This window comes from Echeneis naucrates, chromosome 9, assembly GCF_900963305.1.
Source record: "Echeneis naucrates chromosome 9, fEcheNa1.1, whole genome shotgun sequence".
NCBI lineage: Eukaryota > Metazoa > Chordata > Actinopteri > Carangiformes > Echeneidae > Echeneis > Echeneis naucrates.
This window is the reverse complement of record NC_042519.1, coordinates 2,035,909-2,058,336: the sequence shown is the minus strand read 5'-3', so window position 1 is coordinate 2,058,336 and position 22,428 is coordinate 2,035,909. Positions and strand designations below refer to the sequence as shown.

General features: G+C 39.6%; 1 protein-coding gene across 1 annotated transcript in view; it reads left to right on the top strand.

The window, feature by feature from the left end:
• The window catches only part of adgrd2 (adhesion G protein-coupled receptor D2), a 37,977-nt gene extending 15,948 nt beyond the window's left edge, over positions 1-22,029 (top strand). Inside the window, exons 16-24 of the mRNA XM_029509826.1 lie at positions 1,350-1,503; positions 3,767-3,900; positions 4,453-4,568; positions 9,255-9,375; positions 17,516-17,557; positions 17,685-17,738; positions 17,907-18,054; positions 21,767-21,825; positions 21,946-22,029. Coding sequence (XP_029365686.1) covers positions 1,350-1,503; positions 3,767-3,900; positions 4,453-4,568; positions 9,255-9,375; positions 17,516-17,557; positions 17,685-17,738; positions 17,907-18,054; positions 21,767-21,825; positions 21,946-22,029 — 912 coding nt within the window. The remainder of the gene's footprint in view (positions 1-1,349; positions 1,504-3,766; positions 3,901-4,452; positions 4,569-9,254; positions 9,376-17,515; positions 17,558-17,684; positions 17,739-17,906; positions 18,055-21,766; positions 21,826-21,945) is intronic.
• The last annotated feature ends 399 nt before the right edge of the window (positions 22,030-22,428 follow it).

Below are 22,428 nucleotides of genomic sequence, written 5' to 3'. Positions count from 1 at the left end.
AAGTAGGAAATTAGCAATGGAGACCAAAACCTTGTTTTTGTTCTAGGCTTTAAATTGTAAGCTGTTCTACTCTAAGCTTATTTTGGGGTCTATAGGACACTGACTCACTGCACGGGCCAGACTCGAGCGGCCATTCAGCGCAAAGGGAAGCAACACTGTACCAAAATTTGTTTTCGGCTGCTGGTAACTGCTTTCAGTTTAAATGTGTCAAACTCACCAAGGCCGATAGGCAGAAAGAGAGAGAAGCCCTTGGCTGTGTCCACGCTCACCTACTCATCCCTCTATCCAACAGCTTCTATGTAGGAGACAGTATGGTGAAGTCATTAGTAAAACTGAATATCACTTTCAGACATTACTCAGCTAATTTTAACTGCAATTGCAATTGATAGCTTAGCCGCTCTTATTAAATGTGTCTGTCTCTGTTTGTGGGTGTATATGTATGCCTGTAACTGTAAGTGTGTGCTCAGTCTGAACTGGCACGCAAACACAACTGACCGTGTAGAAGGGGTCATTTAGCTTTTGTTAGTGTGTTTATCTACGGTCAAAAAGTCAGATTATTCTTAGTGTGATGGAAAAAAAAAGCTCAGCATCTCCTTCCTCACCAAGAGCTTTCTCCAACAGTGAATAGCCATAATGCTCATCAGGAGATGTATCCAAACTTCAAGATCTTGAGGTAGCTGTTTTTTTTTGTTTGTTTGTTTGTTTTGTTTTTTAAATCTGCTTGAGTGAAAGCAGACTACATGATTCACTAGCTCACATAACATCCAGTGTCACAAAGTGGTATTACAAAATGATGCGGGATGGAGCTGAAATACAATCGATGATACAATAAATGGAGGGCTTGGTCATGACCCCATTCCTGCTCCTCCTTCACATTTTTTTTACATTTTAAATTGAATTCCTGGACAAATCTTACACATTGCTCCTTGAATAAGAAACATTACATATTGTTACTTGGCAAATAACTCTTGCAATTTTAAAAGCACATTGTACTGGAAAACTATTTCAAACATGTAAAAAAATCCAGATTTAAAATGACAAATTTGTCACAAACCTTCACCATTTTCTGAACTATGATATTGTGATAATTGTGTGAAAATCCCAGGAGATCAGCAGTTTCCCAGGTAAAGAACTGGCTCTCCTGATAGCTGGATGTTTTTTTTGTTCTTGGATCCAGTCTGAGTGAAAACTCTGGAAGACCACATGCATTTTATAAAAAATCTGAGATAACAAATTTAGCATTTTAGGGGAATGATGGGCGCGTGAACTGATGTGATGCAGTATGGAAACATGACTTGCTGATTAGGAGAAAGTCAGCGCTTGCTAAATGTAAGTTTTCACATTTGCAGGCAGTGTGCTTTGTGGTCACAGCACTCCTACACCTCTTCTTCATGGCCTCCTTCTCCTGGATGCTGGTCGAGGGCCTCCTGCTCTGGAGCAAAGTTGTGTCTGTCAACATCAGTGAGGACCGCAGGATGAAGCTCTACTACATCATTGGCTGGGGTAAACTGATTATTTTATGACATGGTTAAACCTGTGAGCTGTTGAGCTCTAGGATTCAACACTATAACTGACTTTTGATCTAGGTAAAACGTTTTGGAATATGTGTAGCTGTCAGGTTTCAATCAAATTGAAGACTTTTTTAAAATTGGTTTTTGCTTTACAGCTGTATCATCTATATTAAGTAAAGAAATGTTGATCTACAATTAAGTAAACCATAGCCAGTGAAACAAAAGAGGCAAATATGACACTAAGCTTTTGCATAATTAAGATCCTGCATCATAGATCAAACCACTTCCTAACCTCCTACAGATACATATTGTCACCTCATAATAATTGATCTGCAATCACAATCTTTATTGGTGGTAAAACATGAAAGAGTCAGGCTTTCCACCTCTTTTATTCTGCTTAAATAGACTGGTTTATGGCTCTCTATGTCTAATTTTAGAGGAGGTCATGTTCAGTTCATGACTGCATTTATGCAGCTAAACACAATGTGGCTTTCGCATTTAAAACCATGCATCTATCTGCCTGTTTTTTAACAATTGATACTGTGCATCAACATTTGTTGCCACTACAACAACAAACACTCAGCATTGCAATTTTCTTTCAGTCACATAAGGATAACAAGACACACTTTAACACAAGAGAAATGTATTTAATTGACTACTAAAAAGTCACAAAGGATTCTTCTCTAAAGAACATAAGTATGGTGTGGTGGAAAGACATCTCACATCTCTCACACTTAGAGTTAAAAATTTGTTTATATAGCTGATGGCGTCAGCTGAGAGTGCAACAGACACTTGCCTCATTAGATAATCCAGATATATTCTGCCATACTTTTACTTTACTATTTACCAACATTCGCAACTAAGCTACAACAGCGTTGTAAAAGTCATTTATTTGAGTACAATATTGTTTATTTATACATTGTAATGTTTTTTTGTTTAATAAACGTTTACCTATGATTTAAATTTATTATTTGAATGCTAACTTACTTCTGTAATACTTGAACATGCAGGCCATTTTGCTGCAACATACAGCTGCTACCAATATCCTTTCATGCTGATATGTGCTTGAATGGAGCTTACAAAGTTGACAAAAATTCAATGTCAGGACCATGTCTGAATGCAAATGTTGAACTGACAAAGAATTCTGACAACACATTTTATGGTCCCCCATAGTGTGAGGTAAATAGTTTTATAATGATACAGGTGTCGGCCCTATATGAATACTAATGTTATGAAAATGCTCAGAGGAACACACACAACCTTGATTTTGAGACTTCACACTATTTGTCATTTTATCTGTATTAATGTCACAACAAAGTGGTCAAGTGAAATCTTGACCACTTTGTTTGTGATCACTGGATCACTTAGAAAGCTTAGAAATGTTGTTACTGGAGCTCCAGGGTGGAGCCTGACATGGGGGGGATTAAAAAGATATGTTCAGCTTCTTAAAGCCAAAAATATTTCTGGTTATGATTACCAGCACTTTGAGAGCCGAGAGAAAATATTTAACTTGGCAAAGACAAAGTCAGTTTTTTGTTAAATGATTCGTGGCAACATCATGGTGACATAAGATAACGACTTTCCTGTGAGGAAAATAAAACCAAATGCCTTCCAAATGTCACAATGTCAATTAGCTAGTGTTAGATTATGAGATCAACCTGTTTTTAATTTCTAATCAAAGTTGTAGGTTATTTGGTGTGTGCCTATTGGATTTTATTATGTTGGGTTGCACAATGTGGTTTTAATATTGCAAGTGAAGATGTGTTGTCATGTCTGGTGCCAATAAATTAATTCAATGCTCACCACAGCGGTAAACAACACCAGTGCCCTTGGGGTATGTTGTGTTTTCTACACCCTTACTTCTGTTGTACTCTAATGTAATGAGCATCCAAGCCTCTTGGGGCTGCTAGTGGAGCTCTAGAATGACAGGCTTGCTTGCTAGTGCTAATTATTGTCAATTTATATTATAATATGTAATGATAATTTGTTCACATTTGCTGTTAACATAATGCAGTGTTATGCGACAGTTCAACCTTAACCCACAATGCACTCTGCAGCTGCTACCGTTCATGTTCCCAAATCCAAGTGTGTAAATATACACCACAGACATCCAGGTGTTCCTCTCAGCTCACTCAGATGTGCCAAATGTTCCCAGTGAGACTAAAGAGAATGCAACAGACTAAATATTCTCTTTTATACAGTAATCTATTAACATAGCAACATAGTTCATCTTCCTGTACTGGATTGTTTTTCAGGACTACCTGTTCTGATAGTTGGTGTAACACTGGCTATATCAGTGGAAGAGTACAAGGCAGAGGATCACTGCTGGCTAAATATGAAGACTGACACCATCTGGGCCTTTGTGGGACCTGTTATATTTGTCTTGGTGGTATGTAATCTGTGTGCGTCTGTCATGACTTAGCATAATATTTTACATTCATTTATGTGTATTTTCAGAAGCTGAAAGGGGGTCAAGGAAAAGGGAGATCTCATTTGTGTTTTATTGTAGCACAAACATGCACCTGCATGGGCCCTGACATTTGTTGATCCACCAGTGGAGGATCAAGAAATGTAGAAGTGCACTGACAAAGGGCACAGAGGAAGAAAAATACATATTTTACAATTATTTTATGGTAAAGGAAACCAATTTGAGGTTTAAGAAGTAAGACCAAAATAAAATCCCAAAGCTATAGCAGGAAACCTCTAGATGAAGATATGTTGCCCATCTATTTTCTATTAATTTTGATATTTTATGCTTAGAAAGGCAGAGAACAACTAAATACAAGATGAGGTGTACATCACTGAACACTGATTTCCTGCAGCCTGAGCAGGAGGCTAAACTTTGCTTCCTCTCCATCTGAGCTGGAGGCTAAGTGGATCTGCTGTGGCATGTCTTGTGTTTGCTGGAGGCCGTGTAGATGCTGTTGTCCTCTGCCTGCAGGTCAACGCAGTTGTACTGTGTCGGGTTGTCATGGTGACCGTTTCCAGTGCTCGTCGCCGTGCTAAGATGCTCAGTCCAAGCTCAGCATCAAAGATGCAGACCTTTGACCTCACCTGGTGAGATACAATGGCTTCTCTGCCTCTCTCTGTCACTCACGCTCCTTCCTCTTGCCTTTGTGCTTTGGCTCTCATTAATGTTTCTCTTGTGCACCCACGCTCTCCCTCTCTCTCAGTCTTGCTCTCTCTCTCACACACAGACATGCACACTTGATTGCTTCTTGGTGGAGCCGGCAACAGTCAATAGAGTGTGAGAGAATGGGAGTTTAGGTGAGGGAGTCTGCTGTGGGAGTTGTAAAGGCTTATCAGCCTAACACCTAGTCCCAGCACAACTGTGAGTGTGGGTGCTTGTTTATTATATTTGTAGGCTCTTAGTTCTGTGTGTATGTGTGCACATGCAGTGCATCTGAGATCTTAATGTACATCTCACCAAAATTTTGGCATGTCCATTTTTAAGTGCATATTATCCAGCATAGGTCAAGTGACAAGAGTGCAGTTCAAGTCAAACTTGAAGATTTGTACCATTACTGAAAGACTGTTTGAAACATGCATACGTTGTTAATCTTATTTATAGGAGCTTGTTGAAACGACTGTTCTGACTGGGAGGAAAACCCATTGTTAATTCTCTTTATTTCTTATTAAACAGCAGTTATAGCATCACACACAGAAATACTACTGCTCGATGCTTATGGACAGGGAAAATGTGAACAGCGCAAAAGTTTATCTTAAGAATTAAATATTTGTTGAAACAGCTGGGCACAGTTTGTGCACACCACTTTCTCCTATTTCCTCTGGTCCAGATCCGGCAATGGCCCTGAGGGCTCAACATGCTGCTACTTAAGAAAGCACATGTCAATAGACAAAACAAAAAAATTATGAAATTGACAATGAACGCTCTGGGAATACAATACATCCGATTCCAAAAAGCCACTTTGCAAGTTGCACGGAGGATATTGAAAGTATGCATCAGTGTATTATAACACATCCTCCCAAGTCTGTCCCAACTGGGTTTATCAATTCATTTATTTATTTATTTATTTTTGTTCTTTTGGAACACTTTCAGTTGGTTGGATTTGCACCACGTGTTGTCAAACTGGTGAGGATGTTTTCTGATTTGTTCTGTTTTGTCTTTTTACATGTTTTTTAAGGTTACAGTTTATTGCACCTTGAGGGCCACGATAAGAGCTAGAACAAAATCCACTTAACTTAAACAATAATAATACATTTTCATCATTGCCTAGACTCATATCTATGTCCCTTATTATTGAATATTTCCTTTGACATGTATTATTTTTTAGAATATGGATTTTGTCATGGGGGAAGCATGGCGGCTTAGTGGTTAGCGCCCACGATAAGAAGCTTGCGGGTTCATTGGATGAATCGATTTTTTCATATGGAATATTAGACATTAATTCATACATCTTCAACCTCTTATCTGTTTCTGGGACGTGGGGGCTGCTGGAGCCAATCCCAGCTCAAACTGGGTGAGGTCGGGGTACACCCATGACAGGTAACCAGTCCATCACAGGGCCAACACACAGAGACAGAGACCAACAACCACTGATACTCACATTCAGACCTACGGACAGTTTAGAGTCACCAGTTAACCCAAACATGATGTCTTTGGATGGTGGGAGGAAGCTGGACTACCCGGAGGAAAACCATGCAGGCACAGGGAGAACATGCAAACTCCACACAGAAAGACCCCAGGCTGAGAAATGAACCTGTGATCTTGTTATTGTTGGGCAAAAGTGCTAACCACTATGTGTGCTGCCCACAAATCACCCATTAATCATCGAAATATAATTCTACATGCAAAAGAAACAAATGCATTATAGTGAAGATTCTGAGATTTGGGCTGGTCTGTAATGTGAAGCATGAAAACTTTATTTAAGGATGATTTGACTCTTTTTTTTCTTACATGCTCAGTTTGCAGCAGTGAGCATACTTACGAGTAATACAGGCCCAGAAGCGTCAGAGTAAGAAACACAATAGTGGAACCATTAAAGGCATTATATAAACCTCCAGCAAATATAATTGTAAAATTGGTTGCACACAAGTGGAGTCATGTATCTTGGGGATGCACAAAAACCTGAAGTTGACACACAATTTTGCCCTAAATAATGACAACAAAAGAATTATAACAGGAATAAGGTGAGTGCAATAATGGATACGAAATAACAACTCCCATGAGCCCTCTCAGTCTCTCATTTTTGCACTCAACATTTTCACCCTTCTGGGCATTACCAAATATATGTTATTGATTAAACAAGCCCTCTTACTTTCATTGACATATTTCTTGAATGATTTTTGGAAAGTATCTTTTTCCTCATTTGGCTGTCACTGTGGTTTCTATAATAACAGTCATTGCTTGATTAAGTCTCTGAAAAGATGCAACATTCACTGTTTCCCATGTGAGTCAAACAGTGAGTTTGCATGTTCTCTCCGTGGGTCTCTGCGTGGGTTTTCTCCCACCGTTCAAAGATGCGCATGACATGGAGACTATAAATTGACCGTAGGTGTGAATGTGAGCATGAGTGATTGTTTGTCTTTGTGTGTTGGCCCTGTGATGGACTGGCTACCTATCCAGGGTGTACCCCGCCCCTCGCCCAATGTGAGCTAGGATTGGCTCCAGCAGCCCCCGAGATCCGGAAGCAGATGAAGATGAGTGAGTGAGTGAGTCAAACAGCGCTCTGTGTTCTGTTTACCCATTCATCCACCTCAAACCAGGCTTGAAATTGCATTACCTCTCTTTTCCCCTTGCCCCTGTCATAATTACCTCTACCAATTCAGGTTTAAGCGCCTTAAACCTGCATTCTATTTAATGACCATCTGGGGGCAACTCCCATGGCATCTGAAAATAGTGTGAACAAGAGAAAATGACTTCCTGTCACTTGATTTATTATCTCAGCAGACATTGTCCTAATGATTTTAACATCCTTTCTTCTTCAATACATCATGATGTAATTTTTTATAAATTATGATTCTTTTAAAAAATTACAATGAAGGATTGATACCCTGTGAAAACGCACAGAGCAGGTCAGACCCACTTCTCACTCCTCCTCCTCAGCTCTGCCTTCTCATCCAAATATGATTTCTTTTGTCTTCATTGTTTTGTTTTTGGAAATGATGGTGCTACAAGGCTCAGATGAATAAAATATATTAGATACAATATTTTGTTGACAATAGGTGAATATAGAATATCATAGGCTCATTTTTTAAATGGTGCCAGCTTGTTTACTATTGCAGCCACCATCTCATATTTACATACATAAAACAACCTGTTAGAGTCTGAGCAGCAAAAATAATTTCCCCTTTAAATGTGTCGGGCCTGTTTATGTTGCTATGGTTACAGGATGATAATACACACATTTGCAGTAATTCTGCTACAGTGTATGTTTCCAAGCTTCTAAAATTTCACCAAAGATGCTGCATGACTGATGGCTATCTCGCAAAATACATGAAGATACACTCACATTAACAGTTTGGTTAACCCAAATTACAGAAGATGATGTAAATATTGACAGCTGATTTCTACTACTCTTTATGGAATAAATAATGCAGCCAGAAATCTTTGAAAATGAGGTCTGGAAAGTATATACAATTATTCATGGGTTGGGATGCTTGTTTGATTTTTTTCTTTTTTTTTCAAATGTACAAATGAAAGCTCATTAATTTCCATTGTATATTTGTTTAAGCACACATCTCAAACTCTGTACACAAGGTCCAAAACCATCTGTAACTAGATATGTTACAAAGCAAGTGAGAAATTTAGAATAGCAATTCCATGAATGCTGTGAATAAGTTTCAGTGATTAGCTTCCTCCTGTCATACTTTGTATCAATTGTTACATAAGTTACATGTAAATGGATTATAGGAAATCTCTGTATTTTATTTATTTTTTTTTTTTTGCTTGCGCTAATGTGCACTTTCAAAGGTTAATACACAGGTCAGCACACTAAAAATGGTAGGTGTAACTAATATATTGTATGGCTCAGGAGAGACAAGGGTTTCTTTTCATATTCAGGTAAAGTCCTTCAACCAAATATGCAGCAGCTCTCTTCCATCCATAATTTCTTTTCACATATTTTGTCTTAGTTTGATGGAAATTCCACAACGCCATTCCCCCTTTTCATTATGTCCCTTCATTCCCTCACAAACCGACAGAAAGTAGATGTCTGTGCCAGCTCAAGAGTGTTATGTGAATTCAGGAGATTAGAGGGAAAACGACTTTCAAAAATAAAAGGGAAGAGCCTTCTTTTCCCTTTTATTTTGAGTGCTGGCTTTGTCCTTGCAGACATAGTGCAGTCTGAAAACTCAATCTCTCTACCCAGGTGCAGCAGTGTGACAACAATGAGGGTTTGAACAAAGGCAACCTTTTCTGCCTTGCCCCATGAAATGGTTATTGGCCGTATAAGCACCAAGATCATTGAAAGGATGATTGCAAAGGAACAGGAGTATGACTGTGGTAGGCGTAAAATCTATAGCTGTGCAAAAACGTTTGATGTGGATTCAAGGAGGAAATGTTCGAGAAGAAAATACCTTGAAAACTCCACTTTACTGGGACCTTCTGTTTGACTATACTCATGTAGTTCTCAAAAATTAAACAGTGCAAAAACTGTGTGAATTTTTATTTGCTTGATGTCTTGCTCATGCAGCTGGGATTTTGAAAGCATCTTCAATACAAACGCTGGCTGTGTGCACATTTCTCATACATATATGTACATTTTGCCTGCGTGTATGCAGGGCTGTGACCCGTCCAGTTCTCATCCTGCTGCCAGTGCTGGGTCTGACCTGGCTGTGTGGGCTCCTGGTCCATCTGTCTGTTGTACTCGCCTATGTCTTCATTGTTCTGAACGCCTTCCAGGTAAATTATCAACCTTATTTTCACTTTCAAATCTTATAAGCGCCATGGTTGTTGACTTATTCTTACAGGTTATATTGTAATATATAGTGCCCGGAAAAATTTTATCCATTTTTCAAGCAGTGGGAGGAGTGTTAATCACACTAGTTAACAATAACCCAGGGCACGTGTAAGGCTGCTACCACATGTGATACATAAATTTGGTTTGTGTTACTTGTTACCAGGATGTTTTATTTTGTATATTATGAAATGCTGTCTAGTGCAAATAATTGCAACATTAAATATTTGTATGTTGCTCCTGTTTGAGTGAAGACTAAGTAGCAGGGAAAACAGCTACAGGTGTAGAAAGACGCAGGACAAATGTTAAGTTGTCAAATATATATCTCTGACAAGATCAGTTAAAACACATATTGTATGTAAATGTGTTGCTTCTTCCCATCCAGACACCAGAACCTGCAATTTGCTGGTGAATTAAAAGTACTGACTTACCCGGTGTGTGACAAAACAAAGTGCCATTGACCAAGGTATAACTCATGGTGATTAACCAGCAGAGAATCATCTGGGGAATGCAGCAGCTCCTCTCAGCTTTGCAGAATTTTAACTCATTGTTTAGCTGTGTGGGCCTCAGATTCATTCATCTGCACCCATTTTCAGTGGAAAGAAACTGCGTACATTGCGTTTTTGGCACAGTGTTGCTCTGTAACAGCTGGATGTGTAAATAAGCATTTTGCCAATATGCTCACCACAACAATTTGAACAAGTGACTTATCAGTGTTTGGGTTTACCTTGTTTCTGCTGCCCCCATGTGACCAAAACAGAATAAAGATACTGCATTATAATTTAAATTTAGCATAGGAGTAATTAATGGCAACTAATTCATAGTCAAATATTAATTTATTTTAATTAAATTTTACACTTCATTTACATTTCATGTTCGTTGGGTGCTATTGTGGGGTCTCAAAGGTCAGTAACAACAGCTCAGCTAGCCAATCAGAAGAGGCACTCTCCCTTCTCAGACACTTTGACGATGGGTCCTGATGGGCTGGGCAGGACTTTCTTGTTACAGTTACAAGCGTTGATGGCTCGTTTTAGGGCATAGGACCTAGACCTGCTTTATAACCAAAGAAAGACATCTACCTTCAAATGATATGTGACTTTTCCAGTGTAATGAAGCATTCTGACTAACTCAAAGTATACTTAATTATATAAGTGAAATAATTGAGATTAACAATGTTGATGGTAGGGAACATCTGTTTACAGTTTATGCACAGTTTGTACGGTTAGAGCTTCCCATGAACTGCATGAACAGAGATAGTGTAGGTTGACAAATATGGGCTCTGTTTGTAAATTCAAATTTAACTTCTTTGTCTGAGTAAAGGTCTATTCCAGCAAAGACCCTGAGTAAATAGGGCTTGGTCATGCATTCCAATAGATGAAGTGTGCATGCAACTCACCCTGATTTGGCTTGAGTTAAATTGGAAGGTGGCCCTTTAATTTCCTATGTATTTTGCCCATAAGGCTTTGCCTTAATTGGTGAAATAAATGTGATGGGCAGCTCATGTGTTTCAGAAGGAGCACATCTGCACCCTCAGAGTAACTGTGGGATTACAATTAACCACAAGGTAGCTGCACTGCAGTTCACTTCTAGCGCTCATGAGGTGTCAAAGTGGCCTGTGATCTGTGATCTGTCTTTTAATCTCCTCCTTTGATTAGCCTATCTTGAGAGCTACTAGTAGCTGACTCAGGCATTGGTATTGTATAACGTTGTCACTGGTACCCTCATGGCCACTTTCAGGTAAAAAGTGGTTGTTTTCAAATATGGCAGCAGATTGGTACTTTTTTTTTTTCTGGTGAATAGCCTGTTGGTGATGACCTGTGTATGCCCCCACTAAAGATAGTGTCATTCATAAATCTTTGTTGTTGAAGGTAGTGTTTCCACTTCTGCTGTGGCTCATTTTTGCCAGTGAAGGTAGTGTGTACGTTCCCACTGCCAAAGCATTGGTACATATCAATATTATATTTTTTGCTGTTGCTGCTTTCTGTTGGTTGGTGAAGGTTGTGCGTCTGCTCCCAGCATATGCTTGTCTACAGTGTATTGTTGGTGAGGCGGCATGTCCGCTCCCACCCCAGCCTGTTATTTCTCTTTGCTGTTGTACTCACTACGCTAAACTTGTATACTTGCATGGAATGAATTGTCTAAGGATGGCCACGAACGATCCCTGTCCTGTCTCAGCCTGGACCCAGCTCATACGTGGCGTGCTACCAGTCTGAAGTCCTGTAACAATGAAGAGGTAGAGGGTGAAGCACTCTGGTCTTGCCTCCAAGAGGGCAAATTCACACACTTCCCCTAAGGTGGAGGTGGAGGAAGACACCCTCTAATGCCTCCTAATGGCCTCCTGGCCAAGGGCCCAATCCAGCCAGTAGATCCCCTGGCACAGCTGATGGGATGTGTGAATCACACCATTTCACACCATTTTAGACCATCAAGGTCTCAACAGGCACCTGAAGGTCTTGCTTTTTCACACACTGAGCATAGCAGAGGTACTGCATGCTCTTGCCGACCTGGAATGTTGGCTCATGTGCGGCATTTCTTGTTATTTCCTCTCATCATTTTTATGATGAGAGGAAATAACAAACTAATGACAAATTGGTTTGTCACTGACTTGTGTCCCTCTTCTTAAAAGAGGGAGGCTGAAAATATGTCCCCCCCCCATGCACTAAGGTCCTCAGCTTTGGAACTACACCTAGTGTCAGGTGCACTCGTGATGGAAAGAGTTTTAAGCTCCTGGCAGAGGCAGAGCTGAAGGGGCAGGCGGCAAAGGTTTTCTCCTTTACAATCCCATTGGCAAAGCATGTTTGGAGGCTACAGTACATGCTCTGTCAGTGAGTGATTCATGTCTCAGGTGGAGTCCAGGGGGCTCAGTGGTAACCCTGTGGCATTCCCACCCAAGGTTGTGTCTCGGTTGCACCTTAACCAACCCACTGAGTCAGTTAGATTTGACTGCCCGGTTGGGGAAGGGGATGCTTGATCAGGACTGATGTGTGTTTTGACAGCCTACATTGACAGTGTGGCTGGGACACCTCGGTCCAGTTGGCTGTTATAGATGTCTTAGAAGATGGGGTGCTCTCTCCAGGCAGAGGTTGCCCCATTGGATCATGGATGTCATCAGCCCTGACTATGGGGCAGCCGACTGGGCCCAGAGTGAACATCCCTCATCCTCTGGGTGTTGTCCTCTTCCTGACTCCATCCACACAATAAGGAGTACACAGTTACAATCCGGCGTCTTCATGACTCTTTTGTTATATGTCATCCAATGCTTAAAGCTCTGCCTGTGGCTGTCAGGAAGGATGAAATAGAATAACTTATTGTACCATAGAATAGTTACAAATATAACTACTATATGGCTCTATGAATTCTGGGTGACTACCAGAGCATTCTGCCTTGCTAAATTCACATCACCATTCATCCACCATAGTTTAACAGTATACCACTGTATTTGAGGTCCTGTAGGTTAGCAAAGGAGATGGAAGAGAGTAGGCCAGAGAAGACATTACACACAAGAGTAACTTTGATGCTGTTTTTAAGAACCAAGAACCAGAAGCCAGAGAACTCAATGCTTAACCTAACTGATAACTTATTCAACTTTATTTAACTCAATACAATAAGAAGACAGACTTTGTAATCAAACTATATACAGATGAAGAACAACATATAAGGCTAATTGATTTTAAAAAATCTATGGAGCTTGTTCTGTCGATATTAGCAATCTGACCTAATAAACAGTCCTGTCAACAGTTGAATAACTAGACAAAACAGTACGTGACACTGAAAATTTCAAGAGATAATGAAAACTTTAACTCCTTGGTTGAACCTACTGCACATTAACTGCTTCTGTCTCCTGTGTGTTAAAATACAGTTGTTAACCAAGCATTAACTGTCAATTTACTTCAATTACATTTGTTTTTATACATGTCTGTGTTCCCAAATGCTTTCTACAGCCCTTGCCCATATAATCCATCCATTTGACAATTATGGCATAATTACTACGACTGTCAAATGATAAATATTTTTAATCAGATTAATCTCATGGCCGATTTGGATTAATTTAGATTAATCACAATTAATATTCATTCATTATTAATGGTGTTTCATTTTGAGGGGGCAAAAAAAACGAATGAAAGAAGGCAATATATAAATACTTAACGTGTTTATAAAATAAAGAGCAGTTGTGGTGTCCAGATTGTATAAATTAAAAAAAAAACAAAAACATATCAATCATATCATATTTAGAAAACACTCTCTTTTTTCTTTTTTTGGAAACAAACAAATATCCAAATTGATGTGGCCCTCTTATTCATCTTTTAGCCAGCTGGCCACCAGTGATGGAGGTATCAATTCCGCAGTATCCACATATCAACACTCACATGCAACTATTTTGTGCATCGATTATTCTAAAAATGTATTGATAATAATTGATAAATGCAAAATAAAAGAGCATGTGTCAGTTCTGAATCGTTTATCGTAACTTATCCAGGACTTTGTGCCCCCTCCAAGGGGGCAGTCTGGCATGCTAACGCTCGGCTTTGCTCTGTACTGCACCACCTTGGACAGCGACTTATGGTAACTCCGTTTGGACAAACTTCATTAGCGCACTGCTAGATATGTATCGGCAGAGACTTTTTTTTTTGGGGGGGGGGGTTTGATATGCAAAATATATCTTTTTTGAATTTTTTTTTTTTTTTTTTTTTCTGGTGTCACTCGAGTCACACCAGCTAATGCAAAAGTTGATTTGTAGTGAAGTCATTAGAAATCAATAGTTCAGTGCTTTCATTGTGAGCCCAAGGCTCACCTGTGCAATGCACATGATTAGGTAATTTAACTTATCATATCTTTCTGATAGTTGGGTGATTTTAGCAATACAAGAAACGCAGAATGACAGGGATTTAAAAATATTTGTGGAAGACTTCAATTTTCAACTTATGAAAATTGTGACTAAAAACATTAGTTATGCATTTATATTTTTGTTCAGTAAATGGTGTTGAACAGATGTCGACCTGTTTCACTGAATGATAATTCTACCACAGTGAGATAGATCATTTCAAGTCCAGTAATCTAACTCAAAACAAAACAACTCATAAAAGCTGCAATTGTATTAAAGAGTATTACATTTTTATTGACAAAATGTTTCACCTGCAGCAGCAACAGCACTTTTTTTGAAACTGTGGAGATGCTGATGGAAATAATATGGAGCACGTCAGAATGCGTCTTTATTTGCTAATCTGAAACGTTCACATTATAACTGTGGCTATTTATTCATCCACATTTGTGTTTGTGTGTGGGTTCTTTGAGAAGCGGGTCATATCATATCAACGTCCGGCTTTCCTCCCCTGATAACACAAAGGACTCACTTCCTCACTCTCTCTTACTCTTCCTTTGCTGTCCACTTTTCGATGCTTTGGCTCTGTTATTCTTATATCTTCCACCAAGTCTTTACATTTCTCTTTCTCTATCTTTCATTGTATGTCTTTTCTTAGCCCGCCCACCTCTCTCGTGCTCCCCTGCAGTCTTCAATTAATTAAAATAAGCTAGCCCCTGGGTGACCCTCAGAGAGCTGCTAGTTAATTTAGATTTACTGCCCGTGTCCGGCTAAGACCAGATAACACTACAGTAGGAGTTCTTCCTCATGTCAGTAGACGGATCATGATGGGCCAGCCTGTTTTCTTCTTAAATTTTCTGTTTTATTTTTTTTACCGAGCTGCTTCAGTGGTCTATAAACACAGAGCGGAGTTCTGAAAGTAAATAAGCAGCCCTCAGCTGCTTATTAGTGCTGTGATAGCTTTGGTAACTTATGTTATCTGTAACCAAATCATCCACCTCTGTTTCTCTCTGCTACATTTATGTAATAACTGGTAACAGGCGGTGATTGTTTACTAGGGTGATGCTTTGAGGCTATGGATGCTGAGCACTATTCCTCTAGTTGACATCCCCCACATTCAACCCTCTGATGCAACCAAGTGGCAACCATCTGTGATGTGTTTCATTGGTTTGTGAAGTGCCATTTTGAAAGCTTGAGTTTGCCATTTGGGCATTAACATTTAGATTTTTTTTCCCACCAGCATTAACTCAATGTTATCAGTGATGTTTTACATATTGCATTGAGACACTGGATCCTGATAATTTCTGTTGGTAGCTGTTAACATGCACATAATTATGAAATTGTAAACAATTATCAATATTTCATTTAAAAAATTACTTTCTACAGAGAGGGTAATTTATTGACCATTAATTAATTACATTTCAGTGAATGGATTACTTGAAATTTTAAGTATGTCTTAAGTACAATGAAGGTTTAAAGAAGTTGTTTTCCCAGAGATCGACACAACAATTGATCTAGAGCAACTGTGGTCGCATGTTAACACACAGGAAGTTTAGCCCAGAGAGCTTGTGTGAACAGCACAACAGTGAGACTGTTGTGATGGAATTACAGTTGGATGTGCAATGTGTCCTTCAGTAACAGTCCCTGTATCTGACTGTGACTATACTTTTCTCTGATTGTGAGCATAATCACCCAAACACAATCAGAACACTGTATCAATTCAGGCTCCACCTCCTCTCACATCACTGCCTATATCACATTAGACATAAACATGGTTGCTGCAGGTGTCTGTTCCCAAACAGCAGAGGGATTGAACTGTAAACTAAACGCTCCAAAACAACTGCAGCAACAAAACTCTTTTTCTTCTCAGTCAGCAACATGTCCTCATTGTGTGCACTGTCATCTGTGTATCTTTCTCTCTTTCACGGAAGAAACATTGTAAGAAACAATGTAAACATAATTTTTTGTTTTTTTCAGCAATAAAGCTGAGGGATTTCAAAATTTTTTCAGCGCCTGATGCAGCTTTATGAAATAAACGTTGCCTGCAAGCTTAAAAGTTTGACTTTTATTGCAGACTACAAATGAAACAAACACCAATGGTACCTGCAAGAACAGTTGCGGACATCAATTCAGTTCAACTTATCACTTCATGTCTTTCATGTCATCATTTCATGTCTCTACCCGCCTAAGAGATGAGGAAATAAAGGTTTTACTAACAGCATTTTCATCCATCCATCTTCATCCTCTTACCCAGGATCAGGTGACAGACAGCATTTATCAGGTGAATTTGTATTTCCTAAGATGTCCCAAGCCTTGACTGCTGTTTAGCAGCTCAGGAGGTTGAAGTCAATATCTGAGTATTCTGATTTGATTTTTGTTGTTGTTTTTTTCATCCAGGTACCTACTGCACTGTTGTCAGTCATTGTCCCAACTGCAACTTTAAAAAATTCTGGTTCATGGGGGGGTGCTGGGATATGTTGGGTCCCGACCTGCTCTATATTTAAGTGCCTTGACTCTTATGATTTGGCACTATATAAATACATTTGCATTAGTTTTTGTGAATATTCATTGTCTATGTGTATCTATGTCTATGTCTATCTGTTATTGCATGTGAATACGGTCCAAACCACTGTAGTCTTTTCCTAAGTCATTATGAACTTTCCTTCGCATCTTTCCTTCACCTCTTGAAGTTTTCCATTCAGGTCAAGATGAAGTGGTTAGGAAATGACATAAAAATGTTTTGAAGTACAGCCTATGAACATGTGCATAGATTACAACCAACGGATTCCACAGTACCTGCCCCTTCCTGGAACAGTAAGCTTTCCCCAATGCCTCTCAGTGTTGGGCAGTTAGGGGAACCAACTAACACTTAGGACTTCCTAATGTGACTGCAAGGCACGTATTAACTTGATCTTTTCAAGCATATCTCAGCCTTATGAGCTGTTTGAGCGGGTGCCTCTCCAGGTGGTCATGGGTCTGGATTCAGTTCAGATGAGATCTGAATGCCACACCTAAATGTTTGTGCCAGAAGGGAGTAGAAACCCATACAGACGGAGAGCACGGGGAGGTATTTAGCAGTTCTGTATTTGATGGTCATGAAGAGAAAGGCATTGTCTGACTCAGACAACAGAGTGCAGTACTAAATGCCAACTAGATTTTATGAATGTCCATATTGTCAACAAAAGCTGTTTGAATGGAGTTAATTCTCTCCCACTTCTTCACATTTTTCTCATGTGCTTTTTTATGTGTCCCTCTCCTGTCCACAGGGCCTATACATCTTTTTAGTGTATGCTGTTTACAACAGTGAGGTAAGAAGGCATTCAGTCCATTGTCAGTGTGGCTGAATGTCGCCGTGATGGCAGACTATCAGAATGTGTCTTTGGGTGGTATGTGAGGCTGCCAAGCCAGTGGGCGTAAACGTTGCCTCTCATTTAGGTGAGGAATGCCATAAAGCGGATCAAAGAAAAGAGGAAGGCTTTATCTTTCACGGTGAGTCAGTGAAAAATAACACAGCACTAATGGAAGAGAATACATTCCTTCTTCATATGTTTGTCTTACTTCAACAGTGTTTTAGGGCAGCAGTAATACACTTATCTATACTTGATGATAAAATCACCATTTTGCAGTACTTCTGATGGGGTAATCATGTATTTTCAGAACTGTTCCCAGCCAACCAGTTTCCTGCCTTCCCAAAGGGTCCCAATGACCTCCTGGTGCCGCAGTCCCCCAACCCCCTCCAGCCCAGAGACCAGTGACACCTCCGGACCTCCTAGCTCCACCTCCACATCACTGGTCATCAAAAATGGTAGGTTGATTTGTATATGTTCTAAAGGGGTTAACCATAGACGATAGAGTACCTGGGCTGGCTCTCGGATGTTGCTGCTGGGGGTCTGGCTGCTGGTGTTGGTGTGGTGTTGGCCAATAGGGACAGAGGACTCCTGGTTCTGTTCTCGTGCTGCCATTGGGGGGTGCTGGGTGGGGTCTGGTGGAGGGAACTGGACTTGTGAGGTTGTGTGTGTGTATATACGTATGTGGATATGTGGATACACAAGTGTGTATTAGATATATGTATATGTATGCACTGTTGTATATAAATATCAATTAATAAGAATACTTGTATACTTGTAATAATGTATATGTTTGTATAAGGGTGTATACAGGTGCACACTATAAATAATGTTTGTGTATAGGTGAATATTGGTGCACAAGGTAAATATCGTTTATATGCAGTTGCATAGATCAGCATAATAATAACTCAGATATCTGCTAATTTATACTTAGGTACACTATTACATGTGTTTATAGGGTAAAATTCTCAATATTAATACAAATAACTTCTAAGTACGCCAACATTTTTGATATCTTAACCGCAGAAATAATCACGAGGGTCTCTACTATTGAGTTCAAGGGGTAGGAGTTCATACGTTTTTTTTACTTCTTCCTACTCCTTTACTCCTTTTCGAAAATGTTAAGATTGCTGCTGAAAGCAACAGTTTGTTTTTTTTTGTATTTCTTGTTTAAATATGTTAATATAAATAAATATAAATAAGCACGTCTCTTATTTTATACTGCCATCATGTTCGAAATAAAGACTTTTGAATTGAATTGAATACAGTTGGGCGTTCTGTCTCACTTGAGGGCTAACCCAAGGCTAATTCATTTGCTATCTAATTAGCTAGTTAGAAAGCTAAGATACCATACTAAGTAAACAAGCCAGAAAAAAGTAGTGCAGACACAGATACCCTCTGGCAGCTAATCTAATAGCATCAGTTCCATATTAAGGGGATCTCGGGGTCATGGGTGTAGATTTGTGTATTGGCAATAAGGATGTGTCCCAACCAGTATGTTGCTGAACTAACTCTATCTGTGTTACAGGTAAGCAAATTTGAGTTGTTTTGTTGCATGTTATTATGATTATTATGGATGGGAGCATCCTCCTAAAGAAACAGACAGATTAAGTGGTGACTAGCCCATAGATGAGTGCAAATGGCTGTTTGTCTCTACGTGTCAGCCCTGCAATTGACTGGGCACCAGTTTAACTTACTGTATCTCTACAGCTCTCAGTCTGTCTCTCTCACATATCTATATGGTGGGAGAAAACTAAATCTATCTAAACCTCTTTAAGACCGAACTCATAGTCATTCATGTAAACACCTGCCGCAAGCAAGTTTAAAAGAAACCTAGTGGACCACGTTGCACCTATTTCTTGACAAAGCCCTTGGTTATCTCTTGCCCTGATTATGTCATTGCTCTTTGGCAGTCATTCTCTCTATGTCCATTGAAACCCTTGCAGAATGTCCAGAATGCAGTTGCTTGTCCCAAAAACCCTGACCGGCCTTTTTGTTACAATTATTGCAATTATTACAATTATGTGTGATTATCAGAAATGTATACATTCACTAAATGCCTTAAGGTAAAGCACTGGCAGACACTTTACCAAATAGGACTTCGGAGGGATCTGTTTGCACATTTTCTTAAAGCGGAGTAGTGGTTAGTGCTGTTGCCCCACAATAAGAATGTTGTGGGTTTGGTTCCCTGCCTGGATCCTTTCTGTGTGGAGTTTGCATGTTCTCCCTGTGCCTGTGTGAGTTTCCTCCAGGTATTCCGTTTTCTTACTATCATCCAAAGACTTTATGTTTAGGTTAATTGGTGACTCCAAATTGTCCAAAGGTCAGGGGTTAGGGTTAGGGTGTGGGTGGTTGTCTCTGTTTGCCTGTGATGGACTGGTGACCTGTCTATGGTGTACCCCACCCTTACCCAATGTGAACTGGGATTGGCAGTAGAAGATGAATGAATGAACTCTGGGTTTCATATGATAGGTAGTGTGTGTGTGTGTAAATCGTATCATTCTAAAATATATATATGCTATTACCGCTAGGGGGTCTCGATAACAAAATTGTTATGTAGCAGTATCTGAGAAACTGTGAAATCGCTACTCACCGCCAAGTTCTGAGGAGTAATTTAAAAAGAGAGATTGAGTTGAGTGAACAGTTGGCAGATTTACTACAGTTTTGACAAGGGAAACTGTTACAGGACAAACGAACAAGCAATATGATCATCCAAACAAAAGTGTCCTTTATCTCAGGGTCCCTCCTCTTCGTGTTGTATTTCTATCAGGGAACTTTGGGTTCCCTTGTGTTCTTGGTTCATATAATTTAGTGTACCTGCGTAAGATTGTGTATTTCCTTATCTGGAAATCCAAAACTGAAACCCAGAGAGAATGGCAATTAGCAGGCCATACCAATTCATGACATCCTCATTCATAGCATGATTAAGCACCCAACGTTTACATAAGAGAATTATACAAAAAAAAAAACAACCCCACAATAACTCCAGTAGCACTAGAAACACTCGTCAGCATAATAACAAAAGACAACATCTTAATTGAGATTTTCTGTTAGCTCCAGATTGTAGGTTTGTTAATCTCCATCTCTCTCTGCCCCAGGTCACGCTCACATTGCCTGATCACACAGGACATCCCCTGTGTGTGCTGGTGGGGTCAAAACACTAACTTGCTGGGGGTAAACCCTTTAGTAACCACACAATTTTATGTGGGTTACACCTACATTTAGTTTATTTTTAGTTATAGTTCAGTACAGAAGTGTAGTTGTAATTTCAAAATGTACAATTAAATACATTTTTGACCCACAGTCAGAGCTGGCGGTGAACCCTTTTACATTGGGGTGCCTGAACATTTTACCTGTTCTCCCTTTCCTGAACAAAAGGACGCAGTCAGTGGTGATTCACTTCACACTCTACCATGACTACAAGGCTGCATGCTTTTATTATCTTCCAAAATCTTTCAAATTTCTATTGATTAAAGCAAAATGAAAACTCTTAATATCTGTTTCGAAAAAAGAGGAAAGTCCTAATTCACAAACATTAAAGTTATCAGTATTCTCCTCAGTTATATCAATATGTTTAGTTCAAGTCTGCAGAGTCACACGGAGAAAAAGTGATCAAAATCAGACAGACTTTTGTTGAGGTGGAATGAATGAAAAAATGCAGCCCTTTCACACAGAAAACTGCTGTTTCGAGTTTATTTTTGTTTCCATGCCGATGAAGATCCAATACACCTGCTGCTGAAGGGGTTTTTTTAAGGAGTCTTATCGGAATTGTTGTCGTACGTGTTTAGTGCTTCATGATGGTGATGCCACTGTTCTTTCAGCCCTCTGATGAAGCTATCCTCCATTTTCAAGATTGAAGGTCAATGATGGGCCACCACTGCTGCCATCTCCTGCAGTGTTACTGCTTCTTGAAAGAGGTGAAGAAAGCGTAACTGGGTGGCCATCAGCAGCAACCTGTCCTGCAGACACAAGGCTGATTAAATTAAGGAAATCAGCAGAAAGAATGAACTAAACAGCTAATTCTGAGAACTCATTATGTTCTTTAAATATTCATGTTTGCATTTCGTCTCTACGTTGTTACTGTTGTGTTTTGAGGCACTGGTCTGTATTTGCCTCTGGTGTTTTTGACTATATCCGAACAGTAAATTTAAATATATATCTCTCTTTCAGAGAGTTTCAGAAAGGAGAGCTTTGTGACTTTCTCTTTGAAACCAGTATCAGGAAACCAAGTAAGTAGTGTGTCTGTGATATCACTGCACAATTTCTTTTATCACATCCCTTGAATATGACATCTTGATTTTTTATTTATTTATTTATTTTTAATTATATGCCCCTTCTGATTTTAGCAGGTAGTTCAGCTGACTGGGTTCAAACCATCAGGTAAGATGTACTACAGGATACTGGTCTTCAATCCTGAGGTGGCATTAAAGTGAAAATGTAGAAAGCAAAATTAAGAGACAATGGAGTTCCAGTAAGTGGAAGGTCAAAGTGGACGATAATAGCTTTCGCAGTGTGGAATCCAGCAGCTGAGCTTTTAACACAATGTCTCACAATGCACAAGCAGTGGTGCAGAGAGTTAATAGTGCAATGACGTGATTGTGTTATGTGAGTAGTTGTTTTATCTGGCCAGAATATTGGTGATTGAAATGCATAGTAAACGACAGTATCTGTCCCAACCTCAGTTTTAACCATGGCCATTTTCGCAGTATTGCAGAGTGTGGCACAGCGGTTAGCGGTTAGCGGTTAGCACTGTCGCCCCACAGTAAGAAGGCCGCGGGTTCAGTTCCCAGCCTGGGTCTTTCTGTGTGGAGTTTGCATGTTCTCCACTTGTC